Source organism: Sylvia atricapilla, chromosome 13 (genome assembly GCF_009819655.1).
Source record: "Sylvia atricapilla isolate bSylAtr1 chromosome 13, bSylAtr1.pri, whole genome shotgun sequence".
NCBI lineage: Eukaryota > Metazoa > Chordata > Aves > Passeriformes > Sylviidae > Sylvia > Sylvia atricapilla.
The window spans coordinates 19,510,260-19,533,926 of record NC_089152.1 but is presented as its reverse complement, the minus strand read 5'-3'; the positions used below and the strand labels follow the sequence as shown (position 1 = coordinate 19,533,926).

Sequence of the window (23,667 nt, the reverse complement as noted above, 5' to 3'; positions counted from 1 at the left end):
TGTGTGGGAACCATCTGAAACACGTATAAAAGCCCAGGTCTCTCACTGAGAAGACAAGAACCTAGAAAGTATTTCCTGGCAACTGTGATGGGGTATTACTCGAAAGCTGCAACCACTCAAAGACAGAATAAGAGACACTAGGGATGCACTTCATTTACTTAATAAACACAGTTCTTTGCACTTGTAAAATGCACCATCACAGGATATTAGAAACCAAGTATGTTAAGAAGTATTTGTATCAATCGACAGACAACAACCAGATAAAATCTTACCTCTTTTACAGTGCAGGAAAGTTCATCCTCAGAAATTATTTTGCAACAAAGCCAAACTATGTATGGTGATGATAAACTTTTGTACCGTGATAGCACAAAACTGCTGAGCACATTAGCTTTAAACACTGGCAAACTTAACCCCAAAGAACTTAAATAAACCTAAGTATTATTTTAGGCACGGATAGACTGATTTCCTGTAGGAGAATCAGGAGGTATGTTTTTCCTCTTTTCATTCTTACCATCATATGGCTCAAGCCTGCAGCCACTTCTACATCTTTAGAAAGAAAATACAGTAAAATTACACTAAAAATAAATACAGCAGATGAATGGCTAGAATTTATTAAGGCAGTAGGAATCACAACACAAATGAGGAACTCCTTTTACTTTAATGTTAATCTAATAGTGTTTAACTTGGGTTTCTCTCATCCAGATGTTTTCAGTTGCCTGTTTGGAAGTCACACCGTGTCATCTAGTGCTTCACAGACCTGCCCAGAGACACCAGGCAACACAACAGAGGAACAAATAGAACTGCTCTATCTGTGAAGTTTTGGAAAACAGAGAAAATTACATACATTGTCCCAAAGCAACTTAAATAAAGCACATAAAAAGTCCAGAACCCGTACAGAACTGGTTCTAGTCTATCCTTATTCTATACAACTAATTGCATACTCTTGCTAGGAATTCTTAGTAAGTGTGACCATTTCTACTGTAGCAAGTTTGGTTTGGGTTTTTAACCCCTTGTTGCTTAATGACGTGAGTGTAAAACTTCACATTAGTCCACAGCAAACTAACTTTCTAAATTATCTATTTTTCTACAAGCCAGAAAAGCTAAAAAGGAAGCAATAAGTATCTCATCATGACATTTCAAGGTGAAATCACATTTCATGAAACTAGAGCCTAACAAAAAATTATCATCTCCGTAACCTGGACATCAGTGAAAAAACCCCAACAAACCCTTGAGGGAGGCCCAAACGCCAGTCAGCAATGAGGAACTGTACAGCCACCGAGAAGTGAAAATCGTTGTGCCAAAGGCCACAGTGGGAATGAACAGCCTTCTCATTTGACAAGACCTCACTGGAGTCCCCTCCCTCATACAAGTGACACTGACACCTGGCTTTTGACTGCTCCATCAACATGAATCCCTGCGATTTGTACTCAACTATCCAAAGTTACCTTCTGCCACATGCTCTGGATACCATCAGCCCTTAGGCAAAAGGAGGGACCAGAAATTACTCAGCCTTAAATAGCAAATGTTTGTTATTTAGTCTGTACTGCTTCTTTTCGTGGCTATAAATACTTAAGGACCTTTTATGAAGACTTTTTAATCATGTTCATGGACATAAATATATTGATGGAAACACAAAGAGAATTCAATGAGCTCTAACCTCAGCTCCTCCTAAAAACACCACACTGTGAAGTGTAACCAAACATTAAGGTCTTACACTACAGCACAGGTTGGATGAAAGCAGCTTAAAATGTGAGTCAGCTGAAAAAGAATGAAAGCAAAAAAGGCTATATACTTAACACAAACAGAATTTATGCAAATGGAAAAAATGCTCAAATTTATCCTACTGTAAAATTCCTTTTTGAAGGTTCCTCCCTACAGTGTTAATGAATAACAGTTATGAGCTCCTAGAATCAATACTTTCATAGAAGGTACAGAATCAATACTTTCATAGAAGGTACAGATGTACTGATTTATGAATGACTCCCAACATGAAAAACTAGTATTTCTTGCCCTTGAAAAACACTCTACCATACAGTGTTATAGTTACTGAATGTCTTACCATCATGTTACAGCCTTCCTCTGCATCAACGGGCTCACTTATTACATTCTTGGACGACCCCATTGAGTTTTCATACCTGTGTCAGAAAAAATGCAATTAATTATTTTACCTTAAACCACTTCTGTAACTACTTCTGGCTTGCTGGCAGCATTTAGGTCATGGACATCAGATGAACACAGTAAGGTTGTCAGAAGATAATTTTATTTGTAAAGTGTTTGCATTGCTCCATACTAAAACCAGCCAAAAGTCCAAGAAGAAAACAAAATGAGACTGACACGACAGAAAAATGTAATTTTATACATCATCCAGTAAATAGTACAACGACTATCAAAACTTTCAAACAAATCATTGCATGGACTGCTCTAGAACAGTGATGCAAGCAGAATAGTCTTTCCTGTGACAGAGAACTGGGCAAGCTGGCTATCAGTTCAAAATGAAAAATGAATCAGACATGCACTAACAATCAGCATCAGATAATTACCGACAGAGCAAAACAAAACTGAAACTTCTGCTCTCATTTAACTTTAAGATGTGAAGGCTCCTGTACAAGCCAGCTCTGACAAAGTGAATACTTTATGTGGCTGTAACACAGAATTATTGCCACAAATAAAGAAAGCACACAGGCGTAAATATTTATAGGTTTATCACGAATTTCCAGGACAGTGTTAACAATTCTGAAATAAAGTTAAATTCTTGGCTTCAAGGCTGATAAATTCTAGATTCTAAACAGCTGCTGATTCAAGAGCAAACAGTCTAATCTTACTTGTCTGAAGAACTGGATGCTAAATGGAAATTAAAGGCGCAAAATTATCCAAAATTAGGTAAAAAACCAAAATTAACATTTAATCAGATCCAATGTCAGATTTTGTTGGCCTTTACCATGAAAAATACTGCTTTAAGCAGGCTGTTCACTTGTTCACACACTACCTAAACAGCTGAATTTTCCAAAAGGATATAGCCCAGCCTGTGTCAAGAAGCCCACAGATGTCTGTATGCCTTAAGACAACCTACAAAACCCATACAAACCAAAATGTTCTGCAGTTAGATGAAAGAAGCTGAGTTTTGAAAACAAAGATTGTACTTCTGCATCATTTCAGCCATCAGAACAGATCCACCCCTAAGTCTTCAAACACAAAGCGTCTTAGAAAACGTTTTATACGCCAAACTAAACTTGATTGTATTCGAGGGCTAATAAAAGCTCATTAAACTGGCATATGTATTTGAGGAGAAAACATGAGGATCCACGTACTTTCCAGTAGTTCAGTTCACTTGGAAGTAAGGGAGAAATAAGAATCTGTATTCAGAGAACTGCATAGAGAAGACAGACCCTGAGTACACTGCGAGACCTACCGCGCTGTCAGCCGTGATTTTGTCTCTGACAGCAAAGGCAGACCAAGGGTTTATGCTAAGAACGACATTACTAGTTTCTAAGATGCAAACAGTCATACATCATGTGGCATTTTATACGAGGTCACAGCGAATTTCCTCAGCGTGGGTGCCTCTCCCCCTCCCCAGCACCCACTCCGGACGGGTGGGCCTGTACAGCCTGAAGGACCGGCGGGATCACAAGCACCGCGATCCCCCTCAGGCGGAGCCCGAGTCTCCCCGCAGGCAGTGCGGGAACGACGGGAAGGGCTGCCTCAGACGGACAGCCCGTTTCCCCCTCACAGCACGGCCTGACCCACACCCACCGCTCCCGGTCGCCTGTAGCAACCAGGCTGTCCCTGCCCCGTCTCGCCGAGCCGTGTGGCAGAGCCGGCCGCCGGGGCAGCGCCCGGGGCTGCGGGGCTGAGGGGGGGTGCGGCCGGCCCGCCGCCATCTTGCCCGCGCCTCTGGCGCGCTGCCCGCTCGCGCCGGGCCCGCGCGCCGGCCACTCACGCTCTCCGCCGCGCCGCGCCGTTCCGCCCGCGCGCGTCCCGCCGCGCTGACGTCATCGCCCCCCGCCGGCACCTCCCGCCCACCGCCGCGCCGGTCCCGCCCGCCGGGCCCGCGCATGCGCAGCCCCCGCCGGTGAGGCGGCGCCCTCAGCTGCCCCACACCTTCCGCCCGCCCCTCCCGCCTCGTGCCGGCCCCGCCCGTGAGGCGGTGCCCTCGCCTCGCCCTCGCCTCGCCCCGGCCTGAACCTCGCCCCTGCCCCGCGGTTCCCGCGGCCCCTCGGCAGGGCCAGCTGGAGGCTGCCCACAGCCCCTGAGAATACGCTGTGGGGCGGGCACAGAATCAGTTAGGTCGGAAAAGGCCTCTGAGATCATCGAATCCCAGCTATGTCCGAACAGCACCTTGTCACCTGGACCATGGCACCGAGTGCCATGTCTAGTCTTTCCTTAAGCACCTGAAAGGAAAGTGATTCCACCACCTCCCTGGGCAGCCTGTTCCAAAGTCTATTGTATTTAGAGATGTTTCTAACTGTTTCTAACAGTTTCCACTGTTTCTGTGAAGAAATTCCTCCAGATGTCCAACCTAAAATCTCCCCTGGTGCAGTTTGAGGCCATTCTCTCTCATCCTGCCACCATTGCCTGGGAGAGGAGACCAACCCTTACCTCCTGTCGGTAAGTTGTGGAGAGCTCAGGCCCCCCTGAGCCTCCTTTCCTCCAGGCTGAGCCCCTGCAGCTCCCGTGGGTACCATTGGTGCTTCAGACCCTTCCCCAGCTCCGTTCTCTCCTTTGGACACACTCCAGCCCCTCCACGTCTTCCTTGTTGTGAGGGGCCCAAAACTGACCCCAGGATCTGAGATGTGGCACCAGCAGTGCCCAGCACAGACAGCTGGTCACTGCCCTGTCCTGCTGTCACACCATCGCTGCTACAGCCCAGATGGCATCAGCCTTCCTGCCCCCTGTGCTCATGTCCAGCTGCTGCTGGCCTGACGTGTCCTCCTGTGCCAGCGTGATCACCGAGGCTATGGCAGTCAGCTCCTCAGCCCTTCCCCGCTGCTGGGAGCTGGGAAAAAGGGAACCATAAATAACTGTGTGTAACACATGGCGTGTAGGTACAATAGAAGCACCTAATCCTGGGGTGTAACACTGAGGTGTGATCTGGGCTACTGCATCCAGTTTGCACACTGTACCGGGGGACAAGTGGGGCTTGTGAAGAGGCCAGCCTTCCTCATAGGGTCTGAGGCCTGGGAAATGCGATTTGTGAGGAAACACAGGACAAGTGGAACCTATTAAGCCAAAAGAAGACAAAAGGGGATGTGATAGGAGTGTTCAAGCATATAAAAGCATGATGTGAAGAGAATAATTCATTTCCCTCAGTGTGACATGAATAGGGAGAAGAAAGAGGCCTAAATGATAACCTTGTCAGCTCAGGTTGTCATCTCTAAAACATTAAAGTCCTGCAAGGATGGGAATAGATAGCTTGGCAGATCATACACGTTTCAGTTGGATCTGCAGTAACGACATCATCTCCCAGAAATGATACATCACTCTCCTGTGTTTCAGAGCAGAGAGCTGAGCCATGAAGGTCCCATCCAAATCCCTCACACTGCCATCCTTTGATAATGCACTTGTTTATTATTTATCAGAGTTCCCACAGCTGCCTCTTCAGTGTGTGGCTGAGCTGAGTTGCATCAAATCCTGCTGTTCTGGTTTGATGCCAAATCAGACACAGCATTAGAAGAATAACCTATTTCCTCAGATATTAATAACTGCACTAAATGCAAAGAAGTAGAAAAACAGGTCAGTAATGTCTGCAGAGTATAAACACTTTCTGCAAAGTCTTATGAAACAATTAGAATACTCAAGAAGTCATATTTGGGTACTACTAAAGCAAATTACTGTCTCTTTGAAATCTGAACATAGTATATTTAAATTGATGATCTTTATAAATAAATTCCTGCTATTGCTGCTCAGTTTTTTTCCCTTACTTAAATCTATGTGCCAAAATCAACAACTTTTATAACTGAAAAAGGGAGGATAATCTTTTCACACAGGTCTTCAATAAACTGTTTCAGTTGCAGCTTAAAATGTTGATATGTGGTAACAATAAAATTAGAGGAATATGTCAAAATGGAAGCCTATCTAAATAAAGCTATTGTCAAACAATTTATTCTGACAGGGTATAAAAGACATGCAGTAGAATAAAAGAAACTATGACTTATTCAAGTCGGGCAATGATTTATAAAACTGAAATGTAGAAACATCTAAAACTTACAGTGAACACCAGATGGATAACTTGACTTGCTAGAAAGAACTGGTCAGGAACTGGTGTTTGTGCTGCTGGACAGCTGCTCTCATGCTGCCAGTCCAACAGCCCAAATTTACATTTGCAGATCTCTCAGAGAAGAACTTGTGCTAAACATGACATTCTAACATTAATTTTTTTGTGGTTTAATTGTGTGCCGGAAAGGGTCTGGATTGTATTTTGACATGGAGAAGAATATGATTTCCTCTGCCTTCCCTCTTGCTGAGATCCAGATTTTTTTCTAAGGTATAGGATATAATGAATTTCATCATAAAAAATGTGGTCTTGCAAGTTGTGTAGGCACTGAAGTGTCTCATCTGATACACTTGTCAACCCTCGAGATATGAAGCGAAGAGCTTCTTAGCATTCTTAGTAATGCATCAGACAAAGAATACAAAATATTCTGGGTACTATTTCAGAAACTAATCAAATCTTATTTCTGTTTTGATTGCTCATAGGATTTGCTTTGTCTACACATGCCACAAGTAGTAGGACTTAATTCACATTTTGTATATGTGATTTATTAAATACTGATACTTAATTTACTGATATTAAATTTGACATTTAAACCAATAAAAGGTATTAGACTTAACCCACTATTAGATTTTTTAATGGAAAGACATTTCTTATATGGGCAGGAAATTGCAATAACATGTTTACTGATTTATTACAATATTTCACTCTTGGATCTTCAAAATGAACTGTCATACCTCTTCATGATTAATAGAGTTGGAGGTGAACCAGGAGCAGTCCATCACTGTCACCATGGAAGAGACTGGACAGTGCAGCAACTTCCATCACCGGGGGCTCTGTCTAAACAATTGTGTTTGTGGAAACACAGGTAGGTTAATCTCACTTCTTTCTGGTTGAAGGAGGAATGTTGAAAATACCCTTGTATTGAAAGGAGAAATAACATATCTAATGATGGTCCTACATAAATCTCAACCCAGTAACAATTATTAATTTGACCACAAGTGGGGTCGGGATCAGAGTAATACCAATTTCATGTGACAGCTGTTAGGAATGATATTCCTGGGGAGGCCCCTGCTCATTTACTCGATATATTTTCAGTTTGTCTGAGTGGTCAATGAGGTTGAATTTATTTTACAGCTTTCTATTATCTGTGATGAACAGTTATTAAAACTTGAATTGATCCACCTTATTAATAACTCTTACAAAGCCTCGCTTCCCTTTCTCTTTGCCTCAGAAGCGTTACTTGTGAGTTGGGCCCTCAAGCAAGACTAATGCTCGCTCCTTTTTGGTATAAACATTTTGCACAACTTGTTTTCTGATCATCTTGCAGAGTTTGTTAATGCTTGCCTGAAATTATGGCAATCACAGAATATGCCGAGTTGGAGAGGACCCATCAGGATCTTCCACCCCAACTCCTTGCCCTGTGCAGGGCAACTCCTACCATATCCAAACGCTCCTCGTAATCATTCAGACTGTAGTAAATTACTTCAATCTGCCAGGCCTCACTAATGTTTAAAACTTGGATAATTGTCAGTATATCCTGACGGTATTTGTGCCTTCCGCTGGCAGACCAGAAAGTCCGGTAGATCAGAAAGGCGAGAGAAGCTCCTTTCCATTCAGGAATCGCGAGTGCTGCACGCAAGCGACTCCGCCGCCGCGGGCCCGACCCTCCGCCGCCGCGGGCCCGACCCTCCGCCGCCGCGGGCCCGACCCTCCGCCGCCGCGGGCCCGACCCTCCGCCGCGCCCCCCGCCCGCCCCCGGGCCTCTCCCCGCCCCTCGCCACGGGTCGCTGAGGGCGGGCGGCGCGATGCGGCCGCTGCTGCTGGCCCTGGGCCTGGCGCTGGCGCTGGGAGCGGCGAGCGGGCAGCACCGAGCCGAGTACGACCGGGAGGCGCTGCTCGGCGGGCAGGTGGGCCGGGGCCGGGCGGGGCCGGCCGCCGCTCCGGCGGGGCCGCGGGGCGGGCGCGCTCGCCGGGCCGGGCCGGGCCGCGCCGCTGACGGGGCGCGTTGCTGTTCCGCAGGAGGAGGCGGAGGAGTACGCGCGGCTCAGCCCGGACGAGCAGCAGCGGCGGCTGAGGAACATCGTGAAGAAGATCGACGCGGACGCGGACGGGCTGCTCAGCGAGGGTAACGGGGGGCGCCGGGCGGGCCGGGCTGCTCCGGGAGGAAAACGCGCTCTACCCGTGACACAGCCCGTGGCGTTGGTGCTGGGGGGAATCCCGTGGAAAACATCCCTTGCACAGTGAGTTAGAAACACTGACAGGCTCACACTGGGGCTATCTCAGTGCCTAAGGTTTCTGTTTGACTCGATAAGAGACCAGTGAGACCTCGCTGATGTGTATTAAATACCTAAAGGAAGGGCGCTAAGAGGATGGAGCCAGGCTCTGCTCGGTGGTGCCAACTACTTGGACAGTAGGTAATGAACAGAAACTCATGCCCAGGAAATTACACCTGAATATGAGAAAGAACTTTCCTGTGCAGATTGTGCGCTGGCACAGATTGCCCAGAGAGTTTGTGGAGTCTCCCTCGCTGGAGATGCTTAAGAACCTTCTGGACACAATCCTGTGCCATGTGCACTGAGATGGCCCTGCTTCAGCAGATTGGACCAGATGACCCACTCTGGTTGCCTCCAACCCGATCCATTCTGTGATGGAAGGAGTGTGGCCAGCAAGAGTTAGTGTGGGTCAGAGCAGTATCCGGTTGAAGGTACCTCCTTTGCACTTGTACCTGCTCTTTGCATGTCTGAATCTACTTAGAATCGAGTGGGTTTCTGTCTTTGTAATCCTGTTATGTGCAAATCAGAGAGCACGTTTAAGATGGAAAGAAAGTACTGCAGCCATAGTACTACATAGATGTACTTCAGTACCTGGTGACACCAAGTGACATTGATGGATTGTATTTCATCATAATACACTGTCAAATGTCTCTTCCCAGACAGGTTTTTGTCAGTCAGACTTAGGAACTCCATGGTAAACTCAGGCCCTTTCTTTCAGTACATCATTATGATAATGTTAATGTAATTTTAAACCTCGTTATGAACTTTTTTGTTGTTGTTCAACTGTGATTCTGACAAAAAAGTTTCTCGTGTGCACACACAAAGCAAGCAGAATCCTTGGTCAAATGCCAGAACAGTAATATTTCATTAAAATTGTTCTAAACATGCAGGAAGCTTTCTAGGTGAGAGAACAAAATGCAGTTTTAAAGGCAAGATTTTTGAATGCCCTTCACTTCATGCCTTTCACTCTCAATTTAATCAACTGCACACTGATTTCTGTGTTCCTGCATGGATTGTGTAGAGGTGAGATAGTCAGATAGTTCAGTGGCATGGCCAATCCCTGTCATCTACCACAGACAGCTCACAACATGAAAGCTTTAAGGGTAAAAGTCTATATAGGAATTCCACCCATACTCTGTCCTCATCGTGTATATATGTTGCATCTGATTCTCAGTCTAATGAAAACTTGCCTTCCTTTTGCTTCCCAAAGGTAAAACTCACAGTGGAATGTGTTTTTACACTAAGAAATTTATGGTACTGAAGCTTTTTGAGCTCAGTTATTCCTCAGTGTATTGCAAAACTCTTGAGAACATTTTCCCTATTAGTGGTGCCTCCGTTTGGAGGCTGACAGTGAGAGATGAGAAGATGAAATACGTTAATGCTCCTTCTCTAATGTTGGAGTATTAAGTATTTCTGATTCATGGCCCTGGACATTATGTAGTCACATGGCTGTGCCTCACACCTTAAATGCTGGGAAATAAACCATTAATTAATGGTGACCATCTTTAAGAAATCATGTTGCAGTTTCTTATAAGGCAGTGCTGGTTTGTGCACAAGCCTTGCTGGCACACACACCTCTGCATGTTCAATCAGTTCACAGAATCTGTTAGCAAGCTGATTCCTTTGCAAATATAAATTCAGTACTCAAAATACATTTTAGAAAATCCATTCCTGCTTTTCAAGGATATTTAAATAAAACTAATAAAGTTGTATTGATGCATGGATTGTGCCAAGAAGGACAGGATAAGATTCTTTAGTATTTAAAAATGCTGTAAGATTTTTCTGTGTCAAAGTAGTGATTTCTACAGGACTTTTTATTAGTCATGAGTCCTCTGGGCAGGATTTCATTTGAGTTGATTAAGGTGTATAATTTTTGCAATGCAGAGGGAGATATTTTTCTCTTCCAGGCGTCTGAAAATAGCTGAGAGATACTGAGAGAAAATGTTCTCCCAATCTTCTCTAAATGAAGTAACTTTAATGTATTTCTGTCAGTTCAGGTATATTAAGTTTTATTTCTTTTAGCTACATTTCTATAAAAACAAGCAACTAAAAAACCTTTCCAGACTATGAGGCTTGATTTCAGCCCCAAGTAAAGGGAAAATAGCTCTACATAAATAGTTAATATTTTATTTTGGGTAATTAAGGCAATGGTACTAAATTAAATTTTATTTCACTTTGTGGATTTTTCAAAAGAAGCCCCGGAGTGATGAGAACAATGTTTTTTGGGGTACCAAATTACATTTAGAGTTGTCCGTCTAAACCATACTCAGCATCGTTTTCATAAAGCTTTGGAGAAAAAAGAAATGATGCTATAGTGTTGATTTCCTTCAGATTTGAAAAGACAAGGCCACATCACCATTAACAGACCCCCTGAAGTCTGTAGCTGTGATCTATTCCCTCATTCAGTTACCTTGGAAAAAGCCACAGCCTGAAGTAAACGGACTGTTTGCTTTAAGTAACCTTTTGCCTATATGCTTTCATCTGAATTGTGAAGTATATTCCAGACAGAATAGATCTGTGGGTTCTTCACAGTTTTTATAGTGCAGATGATTCTGATTTTCTTTGTTTTATTATATTTTTAATGTTTTTCACAGATGAGCTGAGCTCCTGGATACAGCAGTCTTTTAAGCATTATGTTACACAAGAAGCAAAGCAACACTTCAGTGACTATGACAAAGATGGCGATGGATTGGTGTCTTGGAAGGAGTATAACTTGCAAATGTATGATCGTGTAATTGATTATGACGAGGACACTGTCCTGGAGGATCAAGAAGAAGAATCATTTCGCCAGGTAAAATGTTTCAGCAGCAGCTCCTGTGAGCTGTTGGCCAAAGGCAGCAATATTTGTTTATTGTGGCAGAACAAGATGGGTAGAGAAAAAGGAGCAGCTGGCATATGTTTAACACTTTTGCTAGCTGAGATAGGGGAGTAATTAAAGGAAAGTAGTAGAGTATTAAAGGTGTTACTGACAAAGACACAATGAAATGGTACCTCCTGAATGTATTTTGCTGGCTGAGTGGAGCATAAGTCTATTGATAGTCTTACAGCAGATCATAGTCTCCAGCCACCGTCTTAAACCCAGGCTGCAGTCCACTGGGTGAGGTCTGCAGGCTGACAGGGTCCTGCCGTCAGCAGGGGCCAGCACCACTGGGGCTGGAGCAGAAGGAAGCTCTTTAACCCCTTGGTTGCACTGTCCCCGTTCTTTCAGTTACTGCTCAAGCACTCAGTGTGGGGTGTCAGTATTGCCTGCCCTGAGATTGTCTGTCCATTAGAGAGCCACAGAGAAAGCAATAGCAATTCAAACAGTTTTAAACAGTGAAAGTGCAACTCCCACAGCTATAAAAGGATGTTTAAACACAGAAGTTGTGTATGAGTCACATGTATTAAAGCAGATGCTTAAGCAGGCAAGAGAGGCAGGGAGAAAAGGTTCACCAAGAACCACCACATAGCAAAACTTGTTTCTCTTCAAGTTCCACATTTATATGTAAATGTTTCTCAGAAAGAGAATAAGTGCATTTGTAGACTATTCTGGCCAGAGGTTTATTTTTTTTTGTGAGGATTGCTTTGTCTGCTTCTACTGGAGTAGTAGTAGATAATATAGGATGCTAGCAGAAGTGAAACTAATATAGTGAACGGAGGATTTTACACACTGAAGAAACAAACTGTAAATGGAATGTCACATAACTGAATAATTACATAGCATTTAAATACCACAAGATTTCCAGAAGAACTTCCAGTCAAAATATTGATACTAAGTTTGAGACATTAAGTTTGAGACATTGTCATCACAGATACATACAGAGCTATAGCTATATGAGCTGGGATAGAACTGCTTGCTTATGTTGGCTTGACTGCTTGCTGTGTTTTCCTGCCCGCTGACTTCTCCCACGTAGATTGTAAATGAGCAGCGTTGTACAAGCATCACAGGTCTGCCACATACAGCATTTTCCTTATGTCTGTCAATTAGTGTCCTGCTCTGATCAAGATGGAGGAGTGAGACACGGTTTAGAATTGACATCTAATAACCACAGGAAATTACCAGAAGGTGGCGGCCTTGTTCATCACTTCCCAAAAAACACTGGAAAACTTAGTTTATCCCTCAATTGTTCAAGCTTACATTGCAGTATAGTACTTTCTGTAATCCTTCTGGATTCCCTTCCTAGTTAAACTCCCAGCTAAAGTTAGCTTTTCTCTAAGAGGACGTTTAACTGTTTTACAGAATAGTTGAGATCTTACACTTCATTTGTTACATGTTATGCTCTGTGTTCATCAGGTTAGCCTGATATTGAGAAAAGTGTCAATAGATGGGATATAAATCAGAAGTACAATTTCAAATGGTTATTTGTGAAGTGTTTATGATCTCTGACTTGCTGGCTACTGCCATACCCAGATCACTCACACTGATAGCACAGCACACCTAAGGATGGGATTCCAAGGTTTTTATAGTTCACATCATGTACAGTTTGAGCAGAGATTGGTTGTCACTGGTGTGGGCCTGTATTTTATCCAGAGTTTGTACAAAATGAAACCAGAAAAAAATAGGAAGTCCTTGCACTTCTGGGAGACAGAAATAGGAAGTGCAAGACATTCAGAAATAAGAACTTGCCTGCTTATATCAGATATTATTTCTTTTCTAATGGCATGCTAATATGCGTACTTAAAACAGATCAGAGAAGTGACTCCTGTTTAAAATGATCATGTGTAATGGACAGCAATCCTGTAGTAAAGGAGTCTGGCCTTAAAATGGCTTCAGAAAAGACATTTTACATACATGATCTTTCAAGACCTTCTCTGAACTAAAGGCAGCCCTTGACATAAATGAGATGTAAATCCAGAAGGTTAAGTGCCCTTAATATGTAAATTCTGGAATTTCTAATGGCTGCCATTAATTATAATCACTGTACTTCAATTTGTTATTTTGGGAATTGGTAACTTTTAGAAGAGGATGCACATATTAAATTGAGAATTCTTGGTCTTTTCATTATCTTTCTTTAGTGTGTTTTAAATGGCTCCTTAAATTGAAAAAAGCAGAGGTTTTTGTGATTCTTAGAATAAAACCATCTCAATTAGAAGTGTTGTTCTTATTGCTCTCAATGACTTGTTTTTAGTGAAAATTTAACATCAGTATATTATGAATAGGTAATGTGAAACAATTAATATCCTGATGAGATTACAGCCATCTACTATTATGTTGTTTTTCCTTTCCAGTAAGGGCTCTAACTAAATCTATTTTCTAAGCTTCATTTAAAGGAGAAAAAACGTTTTGAGAAAGCTAATAGAGATGATGTTCCTGCTCTAAATGTGGATGAATATATTGCGTTTGAACATCCTGAAGAAGTGGAGTACATGACGGTAAGATTTAGGGGAGCATCTTTATCAGCCTGTGTGTGTAGGTCTTTTTAGTGTGTGTCCTTAGCCCCAGCACCTCAGGAAGTGGGGCAGTTATGGACATAGCTTGGACAGCCTAAATTAAAAATCAGATAATGTCTTGTGGATCCGGTGCTGGAGGTGACGAGCTGGAGCAAGAATTCAGTGCTTTTCTTTGAAATCTGTTACAAGAACCAGGATTGCACAAGTATCCCCAACTCTGGGGACTGGACTGACTTAGCCACCTCTCAGCTCTGCTAGGCTACAAATCCGTCAGTGAGATTTTAGCTTTCAGTTTTGGCTCTCTGGTGGACAAAAGACCAACTAGTTCTCCTAAAAATTCAATTAAGTGGCAAAAATGCAAATTAGTGAATCCACCACATGAAAAGAAAAGTGAAGTGAGATGGTAGAGCTTTGTACATATTCATGTTTCTCAGCTGCTTTTGCAGTTTTGAATTGTGTTGAAGATTCCAGCTCTGTGGACACCTTTCAGATTTAGTTTTCATGAAATCTGACATTCTAAACTCTTCAGGACAGGACAGGACAGGACAGGATCTGTTTTATTGTTACAGGAAGCAAATACTGCACTAGTCTGCATAAAACACAAAAAGAGATTTGAAATGAGGGAGTCCTTTCGTTTAAGGAGTAAGTCACTGCTCTAAAATGATTCACTGCTGTTTCTCTTGATCATGAGTTGCTAATTCTGATCTTTGTATGTGTACAAAAGGACTTTGTCATTCAGGAGGCTTTAGAAGAACACGATAAAGATGGTGATGGATTTGTTAGCCTGGAAGAATTCCTTGGTGATTACAGAAGAGACCCAAGTAAGGAAAAAAGGGAAGGGGCATGAAAGAGGGAATTAACAAAAGCTTTTGGAATGGGGAGAATTGGATGCGCCTTTATTTTTATCTTTTCACACTTACACCTACAAATTCTGAGTAAGATTTTCTGTCTTGGAATAATTCTGTTTTCTGAAACTGGGCGTAGTAGACTCCTTATTTCAGTCTTCCCCATTTGGTAGTGATCTGTGTGTAGCCCATTCTGCAGTTTCCTTGCAAGTTGCTTCTTGTTTTCTGAAAGACTGAAGCGAATTCCTGACCACAAAGGATGCAGCTGAAACAAGGTGCAGCCGTATTTGCCAGCTGAACACATCTGCAGATTCAGCTAGCAGGAATGTGAGGGTACACTGCCCTGGCCTCGATCAGCCTGAGCAGGCAGCTGCTGGCCTTGCTTTGGAAGGACTGAGCTGAGTGTGTTGAGAGAGGGATGGAAGGGAAGTGTGAGGAGTCACTTCACTGTTCCAGGTATCAGAAACCTGATTGCTGCCTTCATTCTTTGATTTGTTTGGGTTTTTTCCCAGTCTTGCTCTTCCTTAAACTTGATCTGTTCCTTCTTTAACAAAAAGAACGACACTTACCTGAGGCTTATCAATATTTCTCAATATTTTACACACTGTATTTGATTTGCTAAAAGCTAGGGCACATAATCCTTCCCATTCCAAAAAGCCCAGGAACTTCAGTTTTGTGGAAAGTCTACTTGGCCCAAAGAAGTGCTAATTCTGAATGGCATCCTAGCTGAGGAGAATTGTGTAAGCTGCTTGAGGATATGGAGAGCAAGGGGAATAATCCATTTTTCTTTACTCTAATCAGCCACCTGGAATTTCATGTTTTATAACCATCTTTGTTTGTCAGAGCCAGCAAAAACAACAGATCTCTGATGCAACTACAGGGTTCTTTATCTTTTTCCTGCTTTAACATGAAAGAAAGCTTTTCCAAGTCAGTCTATAAAAAGTTGTTGGAGAAGAGTGAAATTGTTGCAGTAATAGAACACATAACAGCTTTGTCATCACAACTTGTTAGCAAGACTTGAGAATCAGCTGTGATTGTACAAACTTCTTCAGCTTTTCTCTTCTGCAGGCAGTGTTCCTGCAGGACTCTTTAAATTTACTAGTAGGCTACGTGAGGGCTCTGATTTCATAATTTGCTTGTGGTTTCGGGCAACAATTTCCCTTTATGTCACATAGAGGGAAAATCTCCTTGCAAAACAAAATGTTAGGAAGGAAAGCCTTCACTTTTTCTTCCTTAATAATAGAATTGTAATTATTTTTAAACTGTTACGTGCTTGTGATACCTGCTACTTTTGATTTTCATAAAGCTTAGAAAGCCAGATCATGCTTGTCTGCAGTGTTTATAATTTTGATGAATTATTTCCCAATTTCTGGAAGAGTTAAGGACAAGTCTAAGATTGCTGTAGGCTGCAGGATGCAATACCTGTACATCGGGTAAGTATAAAACAAGTGTTCAAATATATAGTGACAGTAAATGAAATTGATTTCCCTACTTTCCTCTGCCCATTAAGGTTTGCTTTTGTTTAGTGACATCAGTTTTTGGTTATGTTTTATGAGAATAAATGAATTTGCTTAGGAGAAAAGATGAAAACCTCTTCTTCAAAGCGAAGAGTGACTCTAAACTTCACTATTGTGTCTTACTAGCTGCAAGGGAAGATCCAGAATGGATACTGGTTGAGAAGGACCGGTTTGTGAATGACTATGACAAGGATCATGATGGAAAACTGAGCCCTCAAGAGTTGCTGTCTTGGATAGTACCCAACAATCAGGGTATTGCACAAGAAGAGGTTCGTGGTTTGACTGCTGGTTAGGTTTTAATTGCTGCAGGAGAATTTTGAAGGATCACAGCAAAATGAGAGAAGCATTCAGATTTATCGTGTCTTAGTTATTGAGAAAGAGTATCACTAGATCTTTGTGTGTATTTTTAACTTCTTTTCACTTTGACAAGGAATGCAGGTCCTTTGACTCCATTAGGTAAATGTGAAGTTCCTATTAATTGTGTAAATGTTTGTAAATTAACAAAGTGCTTTTGGACATGTTTAAATAGCTTATCTGCTTTGACTCAAGGGTACAGAATTTTAATAAGTAATTTTTTAGTTGTTGTAGGTAAATCTAATGAGATGCACTACCAAAAGAAACTGCATAATTTTGAAATAAGAAATTGATTGTAATTCTTCTAACTGGATAAATCACCATAATTTATAGAACTAAAAACTTGTTTAAAGTACCAGAAAATGGAAGTACTCTGTGATTCAAGATGGTGTAAAGCAAACTTTGATGATGCTAATTAAAATGGTTTAATCAGAGGTAGAACAGCCTAATAGCTTTTAAGTGGATTCTCATTTTAGCTTATTTTTTGTGGTAGTTTTCAGTCTCTGACTGCAGTAGAGTGGATTTCTGCCTTTCTTCTAGTAACTTCTCAGCTAAATTTTCCATGTCTTTGCTTTCCCATGGAGGATTTTGTTGTTCAGAATGACAGGAACAGCAGGTTCATGTTGCTGGGGAGGGGGCACCTCCCTGTGTCAGCCCCACAGCCCATGTGCTGCCCCCTGAGCTGCCCCCTGTTGCCCTGCTGGGCTCTGGGGACAGCAGCAGCAGCAGCCCTGGGTGCTGCCACGTGGGACCTTGTCGGGCGCTGAGCTGTTCTGGGAGTACTTCTGTAAATGAGGATCTGGGAGCCTTTGCATGGCCTTTTCTGCCTGTGGTCAGTTCTTAGTTCACAGAAATACCACTGTTCTGACATGAGCTCTCTGTGCTGCTGAGTGTGTTCATACCTGTCTTGGTTTGGGGTTTTTTTTAGCTTTTCTTAGCTGTCTTTCAAATTGTGGCTTACAGCAAGGCCATGCTGTAGTAATAGCTCAATTCTGCAACTAATAATTTCTTTTATTTGTTTCTCTAGTGTGCTAGTTTTTTTTCCTTTGGGTAATATAAAGGCTTAGCAAAGTCACCTGTCCTAAAGAGAAGGTAGCATTGATTTCAGTCACAAACTGCTGTTTGAAGTTCCATTCTGGCATTTCAAAATTACTTGAGAAACCCAGTAGGTAAATAACATAAAAATAGAAAAATTACTATCTATTCCATTTTCAGGAATTGACATGTGTTGGCCAAGATGTTTGTCATTAATCTTTCAGCTTTTGCCATGCAGAGTGCTTTTAAAATCCCCTTGGTTGACGTTAGTCCCCGTTATTTTTGGCTCAGTTACATTGAGCCAAACCAATCAGGAAAAGTAGAAACAGAAGGATTCTCTAAATCACGGTATTTGTAGATGTTCAGCAAATGAAAACAAAACCATGTCATATCAGGACTCCTATTTCTGAGAAATAAGAGGTGCAGTAGAGCTGCTACACAGTCTGTTAGCTTTAAACTAAAAAATACCGGTGAATGAACTACAGCTAAATTCTGCAATTGGTTCTTCATTTTACTGCTAGACTTCCCTATTTTTATTATACATAAATAAGCAGAAATCACTATTTTTTTTAACATGGTGCGTGTGTGGTTTGTTTCTTTTACAGGCTCTGCACCTCATTGAAGAGATGGATTTAAATGATGACAAAAAACTTTCTGAAGCAGAAATTCTTAAGAACCAGGATTTGTTTCTTAACAGTGAAGCAACAGATTATGGTAGGCAGCTTCACGATGAACGTTTCTACCATGAAGAACTTTAGATTATTTATTTTGTAATCTTTTTTTCTTCCCTTTCTTTCATTTGGAGCTTTTGTTAAAAACACTCATCCAGCTGCATTGCAAGTTTTACGCTGTAATTACAGTACACTAATGTTTGTGTAAATAATTTGCATTCAAAATTTAATTGCCCTCCTGCAAATTTCCTGGGCCTCTTCTAGCCTTCAAAATTAATCTGAAATACTTGCTATCAAAATTCTGTACTGTTGGGAAATTAATTACTTCAAAGTAGTACTGTATTGTGAGGAGTTGTTCTACTGTACTTGAAGAAAATGGAGAATCTAGATAGTTCTGAAAGAATGCAAAATATAGTAACGGAGACTACTATTTTTCTAATCAATTAAATTAGGGCAGAGTGTGGGGAATGTGGGGGGATGTTTTGTGGGGAACATGGGGGGATGTTTATGTAACTATGAATTGTGTTTTGTTTAATACCTTTGGAGAAATACTTACATAAATGCCTCAGTCGTTTAAGAGGTTTCTACTTTATTTTGAATGGTTTCTATATTGTGTTTTACTCTATCATAAAACTTGCTATTTTTACATCTATAAACAATAATTATTTTTAATGTACAGTTGTAGAGCGTTAGCAATACAGTGGTATTTTATGTTGTGTCAAGACCCTCTTCATTTGTTGGATTAAAAATTAAAATGTTCTATCTTTCTGTATTTTGTGCATTCATTTCTCACCTTTGGTCACCCATAGCGGCTCCTGCAGATGTGAAAAATGTGCGTAATGTCCAGTGGCAACATTCTTGGCTTTATCAACCAGAGATGTGTCATCTTATCTGGCTGCTAAAGAAGATTCACAAAAAGCAATGTGTGCATTTAGCCTTTTTTGGACAAGTTTGCAGAAGCAATTGTGTTTATTTTTTGAGTTGTGATATATGGAAGGCTAAAGCATCAAGGCATTACTAAATAATATTTGTAGTAATAACCTCTAAAAGTTAACCTCAACTGAAAGCTCCACAAGTGAGAGCTGTCCTGTTTTGTGATTATTTGAAATAGTCTGAAGGCTTAACGGCACTACAGGTTCAGTGTAGGAAAGTCCAAATACTCACTTCTGTCTCCTGGAAAGAAATGAGCTGAGTATTCCAGACAAATGCTCACAGAACAGCTTGTGTGGAGTGTGTTGGGATTTTTTAATTCCTACATAAATAACTCTTCTAATGCTCTCACAGTGTGTTCCTTGACTAATGTTTTCCTTCCTCCCAGCTCTATTGAGTAAAAGCAGCTAGTTTTGCCTTGTTTTTTTTCCCAGGATACCACCTCTTAATTATGCTCAGAGCAAATGGAATTCCTTTCGAGGTAAGTGCTGATGTGTCACCAGTAGAAGCTTAGAAATTTTGATTCAGAGGAAAACCACATATGCTGTATTTTTAGGTATCATAGTAATAGAAATTCAAAACACGTTTTCAATTGTAGTGGTTGGATTTTTTTCTACCCATATTTTTTAATGTCAGTTCCTTGGGAATATGAGTACAGCTCTTGCCATAGTGGTGGTGAGATCTGATTAAAAAAATAAAATAAATCCGGTGTGCCCAGGAATATTAAAACAAACAAATAAAAATTTTAAACTGACTGGTGATATTTCTAAATGAGCACATAAGCAGAGTATTGGCTAAAATGTGCTGAAGGAAGCGAAAGTGTTGCCTCCCATGATGCTAAAGTATTGCTGAAGAAGGGGCATTTGGTCCAGAGGCAGAACCTGCTACAGATGATATGGTGGGGACACAGATCCCGGGATTCTTGTGAGACACAGAAATCTCAGCAGCACCAGCATTGCCTTGCTTGGCTAATGAATGTGCAGTACTTCCAAATGAGTAGTGATTTGCTTTGAATTAAGGCATGGAGAAAGCCGGTGTGTTGATACAGCATTCAAAAGGTGTCAGACAAATTAAAAACATCTTTCAGCAGGAACCTGAATTCATGACAAGAAGAGGGGATAAAACCTCAAATAAGTTCATTTTCTCTTTCACAAAGTACTTCTACTTTTCTCCCAAGAGCAACCTGATCCTGTTTGTGCTGTTCAAGGCCCCAGTGACACTGAACTTCTCCACAGTTCCCCTTTTTTCCTTTTTTTTTGCCTTTAAACATTCTCAGAGGTAAGGATAGTTTAAGCACATACCAAGCCCAAAAAGACCCTACATTTCTATGATACAAACAATTTTATTATATACAAAGTATCAAAATGTTAATTCTAGAGGAAATCCATTCATGTTCTTCACCAGTATAGCAAAGGCTGATGATCTTTCTCCTGGGTACAACAGCAGAACAGAGTCCATCTTTTAGTGATGGCCTCTATTAGAAACTGCAATGAAATATTAGATAAGAGGTAAGAACAGAGCCTGTGGAATTAATCGTTATATTAATTATGGATTTTACTGAAACAGAACACCAGCAGGACTGTCTTGCACTGTGAGACTGCTTTTGGAAGGCTGTTCAGCGTTTCCCTCTAACAGGAGCAGAGGGAGTTGAGTTTCAGAGCTTAGCAGAGCCTGATGTGGGGTCTGGGCCGTGCTGGAGCAGCCTCCAGCAGCAGCCAGGATGGCCCAGAGCAGCGGGAACAGACCAAGCCAGGTGTTCAGAGGTACAGTTTCTGTTTCCATGGGAACAGAGACTGGCTCCTCACAGAAGGCAAGGTGATTTCAACATTCTTAATGGGTATGACTGGGGATAATTTGCAAGCCCTTGACATTTCCTGCATGGAAATTCAGAGATGCCTTCGTAGGGAATTAGAATGGCAGGCACAGCTCAGCAGCTGAACTGTGTCTCCTTTAGCATGGTGGTTTCCTTGCTGCTGCTATCCCCAGGCTGTGGGGCTCAGACAGACCCCGGGGCTGGGTTGTTGGAGTTTGGACGTGGCTGCACTGCAGCAGTTGTTTGGAAGCTGTATCTCAGAGGGAACAGTTCTGGAGGCTGGGAAGGACTGCACCAGTGTCTTCCAGTCTCCATTGACATGTCCCAAACCACCATTCCAAGGGACCACAATATACCCAAGGACTGACTGTAACTTCTGAAAGTTACAACCAGCTCAACACCTGAATTATCTGAGTATTCAGCATTTCTTTATCTTCTGCCTGAACACTTTTCATAGACTCCCTCATCCTCTTGCTACGTAGAATAGAAGGTTTACTGTCTGCTTGATCAGACTCCCCAAAATCAGAAACATTTCCTCTGAAGAATGTCTTCCTTGGCATCCTGGATGAGCAAAAAAATGTTTGTAAGTGCTATTTTCATATTTTGCCTAATGTCAAATCCAAACGTGCCACCCAAATCCCTGATAAAAAGCTTTTCTCAGAGTAGTATATAGTTAAAAATTAAATGAAGATTCCATTCTAAAGAATGAGAAAAATTGAGGGCTTTTAAAACAATCTTTTAAAAATCAGTCTTATCTTCACTTTTCACCACAGAATGGATTCAAATGGTACATTCTGCTGCCAAACAATTTAATTACTGGGGAAAAACCCTCCGGAAGTGTGTTCTTGGCCTTATCAAAGAGAACACCTGATTTTTAACCTCTAAGAGCAGTGGTGGAAGGAGATGCAGTGGCTGTCAGGGAAGAGTTCCAATTAAGGCTTCTTGTTGACATGCTGAATTTCTGAGCAAGCCTGTCAGGTTAGGCTAAAATCCCCTTTAAAGGAGTGAAAAAGGGTAGCTGAAAGGCCCTTCAGGTGTCCAAAGCATCCTGACAAGTCTCAACCCCTTCCCTGCCCACTAAAATGCTGCTGCTTAGCTCAAAGATGCTGACATCAGTTTTGCAGGGGGAGTTGCAGCACGCTCAGGGGATTTCAGTAGATGGCATCACAGCATTCACAGCCCAGCGAGGCTCAGTGGTTTTGCTCCCTGCCTCAGCCGCACAGAGCTCCCTCCCAGGCTCTGCCTTTCCACGCTTCAGAGAACTCTGGCCACACCCAGCAAGAAACTAACCCAATCCTGAGACACAGCATTTCGGAACTGGAGGCCTTAATGTCCTGTTCCTATTTGGAGCACAGAGGAATAGAGAATTGTGTCCCTCTTCTGAAGCGCTGCAAAGTCTGGCTACCCCTGCATGGCACAGCACCCTATGGGCATAACCCAGCACCATCAGGACCTGGGAGCAGGGATCCAAATCGACCCAAATCTGCTCCATCAGAGCTAGGGCTGGGACTCACAGCAACTGCTCTCTGACAGCTCATCAAATACCCAAACTGGAGACCTGATCTGGGCTATTCTGAGAAACTCAACCCCCCAGCGCAGAGTGAACTGCCTGTGATGATGGCGTCAAGAGAGAGCATCCCTGGGAGCTGCTGGGGAGCTGACTGTGCTACACCAGAGCTCTTGTGTGGGATGGATGCAGGCACAAAGCCCAGCTTGAGGTTTAGTCAAATAATTGGTTTTGTGGCTGGAGGCCAAACTAAAAATAACAAGAAAGTAGCGTATCATTTTAGAGGGCTAAAATGCACTCAGTGCATTTTTATGAACCCCAACAGCAGGCTTGATGGTTTCAAAACACAGCTGTAACTTGGAAATAGTAACAGGAAACATTTAGGTTTGGAAGGACTGATCTAAAAAAGTTCCTTTTTTTCATACAGATCAAGTATGACTAGTGCCCTCAAAATACGTTTTTTCAAGGAATTTTTCCTTCTGGAAGAAAACTTCACTCCTTTCTCCTCAACACTATCTGCAAGCGAATCCTCACATTTCTCCTTCTCCCACTCTCATGCAATGATGTTTTCTTCCTGTTACTCTCTGACCCTCCAGACTCTCATTTGCCCTCCTCTGCTTGCACTTCATTTTCCCTCACAAAGTCCCTCCTGCACATTCTGTCTTCTTCAGACCATCAGGAAGGAACCTTGCAAATTCTTTAAAACACCAGCTACAAATTGCGCATGGAATGAATAGGGGTAAGTGCAGCCCCCAGCTGCTGCAGAGCTCTGAGCAGAGCCCCGAGTCCTGCTGGAGCCCAGGGAAGCTGCAAGGCTTCCCCACTCTGGAAGGATCTGCCAGGGGGCTGCTGCTGTGGGACCCAGAGCAGCATCACTTGGTTGGATATCAGTAAATCCTGATGTGTTCTTGGTGTGGACAGACAGGTTTTGCCTATGCAACCACCACAGGACTTTTTTTTTTTTTCTTTTTTTTTTTTTTTTTTTCCTATGCCCCAATGACGCCAGTGAGTATTTAAAAACAGGTGTTAAAGAATGCTTAAAACATCCTAAGGAGGTGAACAGAGAAATGTCACCTGGAGGACAGGTGCTTTGGAGAGGGTTTCAGGGAAGCTTTAGAAGTGTTACCCTGTGCTCAGGTAT

At 42.2% G+C, this 23,667-nt stretch overlaps 2 protein-coding genes across 3 annotated transcripts in view; one reads left to right on the top strand and one right to left on the bottom strand.

The window, feature by feature from the left end:
- SCAPER (S-phase cyclin A associated protein in the ER) overlaps nt 1-3,955 on the bottom strand; it is a 144,076-nt gene extending 140,121 nt beyond the window's left edge. Inside the window, exons 1-2 of the mRNA XM_066328752.1 lie at nt 3,938-3,955; nt 2,060-2,135 (exon numbers count right to left, since the gene is read on the bottom strand). Coding sequence (XP_066184849.1) covers nt 2,060-2,122 — 63 coding nt within the window. The 5' untranslated portion in view covers nt 2,123-2,135; nt 3,938-3,955. The remainder of the gene's footprint in view (nt 1-2,059; nt 2,136-3,937) is intronic.
- A 4,037-nt stretch (nt 3,956-7,992) lies between these two features.
- Nucleotides 7,993-23,667, top strand: part of RCN2 (reticulocalbin 2) — a 91,773-nt gene continuing 76,098 nt past the window's right edge. The window contains exons 1-7 of one of the 2 annotated variants that reach the window (XM_066328749.1): nt 7,993-8,118; nt 8,231-8,336; nt 11,079-11,275; nt 13,735-13,836; nt 14,579-14,675; nt 16,343-16,485; nt 18,211-18,760. In XM_066328749.1, the coding sequence (XP_066184846.1) occupies nt 8,017-8,118; nt 8,231-8,336; nt 11,079-11,275; nt 13,735-13,836; nt 14,579-14,675; nt 16,343-16,485; nt 18,211-18,363 (900 nt within the window). In that variant the 5' untranslated portion in view covers nt 7,993-8,016 and the 3' untranslated portion in view covers nt 18,364-18,760. Of the gene's footprint in view, nt 8,119-8,230; nt 8,337-11,078; nt 11,276-13,722; nt 13,837-14,578; nt 14,676-16,342; nt 16,486-18,210; nt 18,761-23,667 lie in introns of both variants that reach the window. The other variant, XM_066328748.1, reaches the window with a different exon arrangement.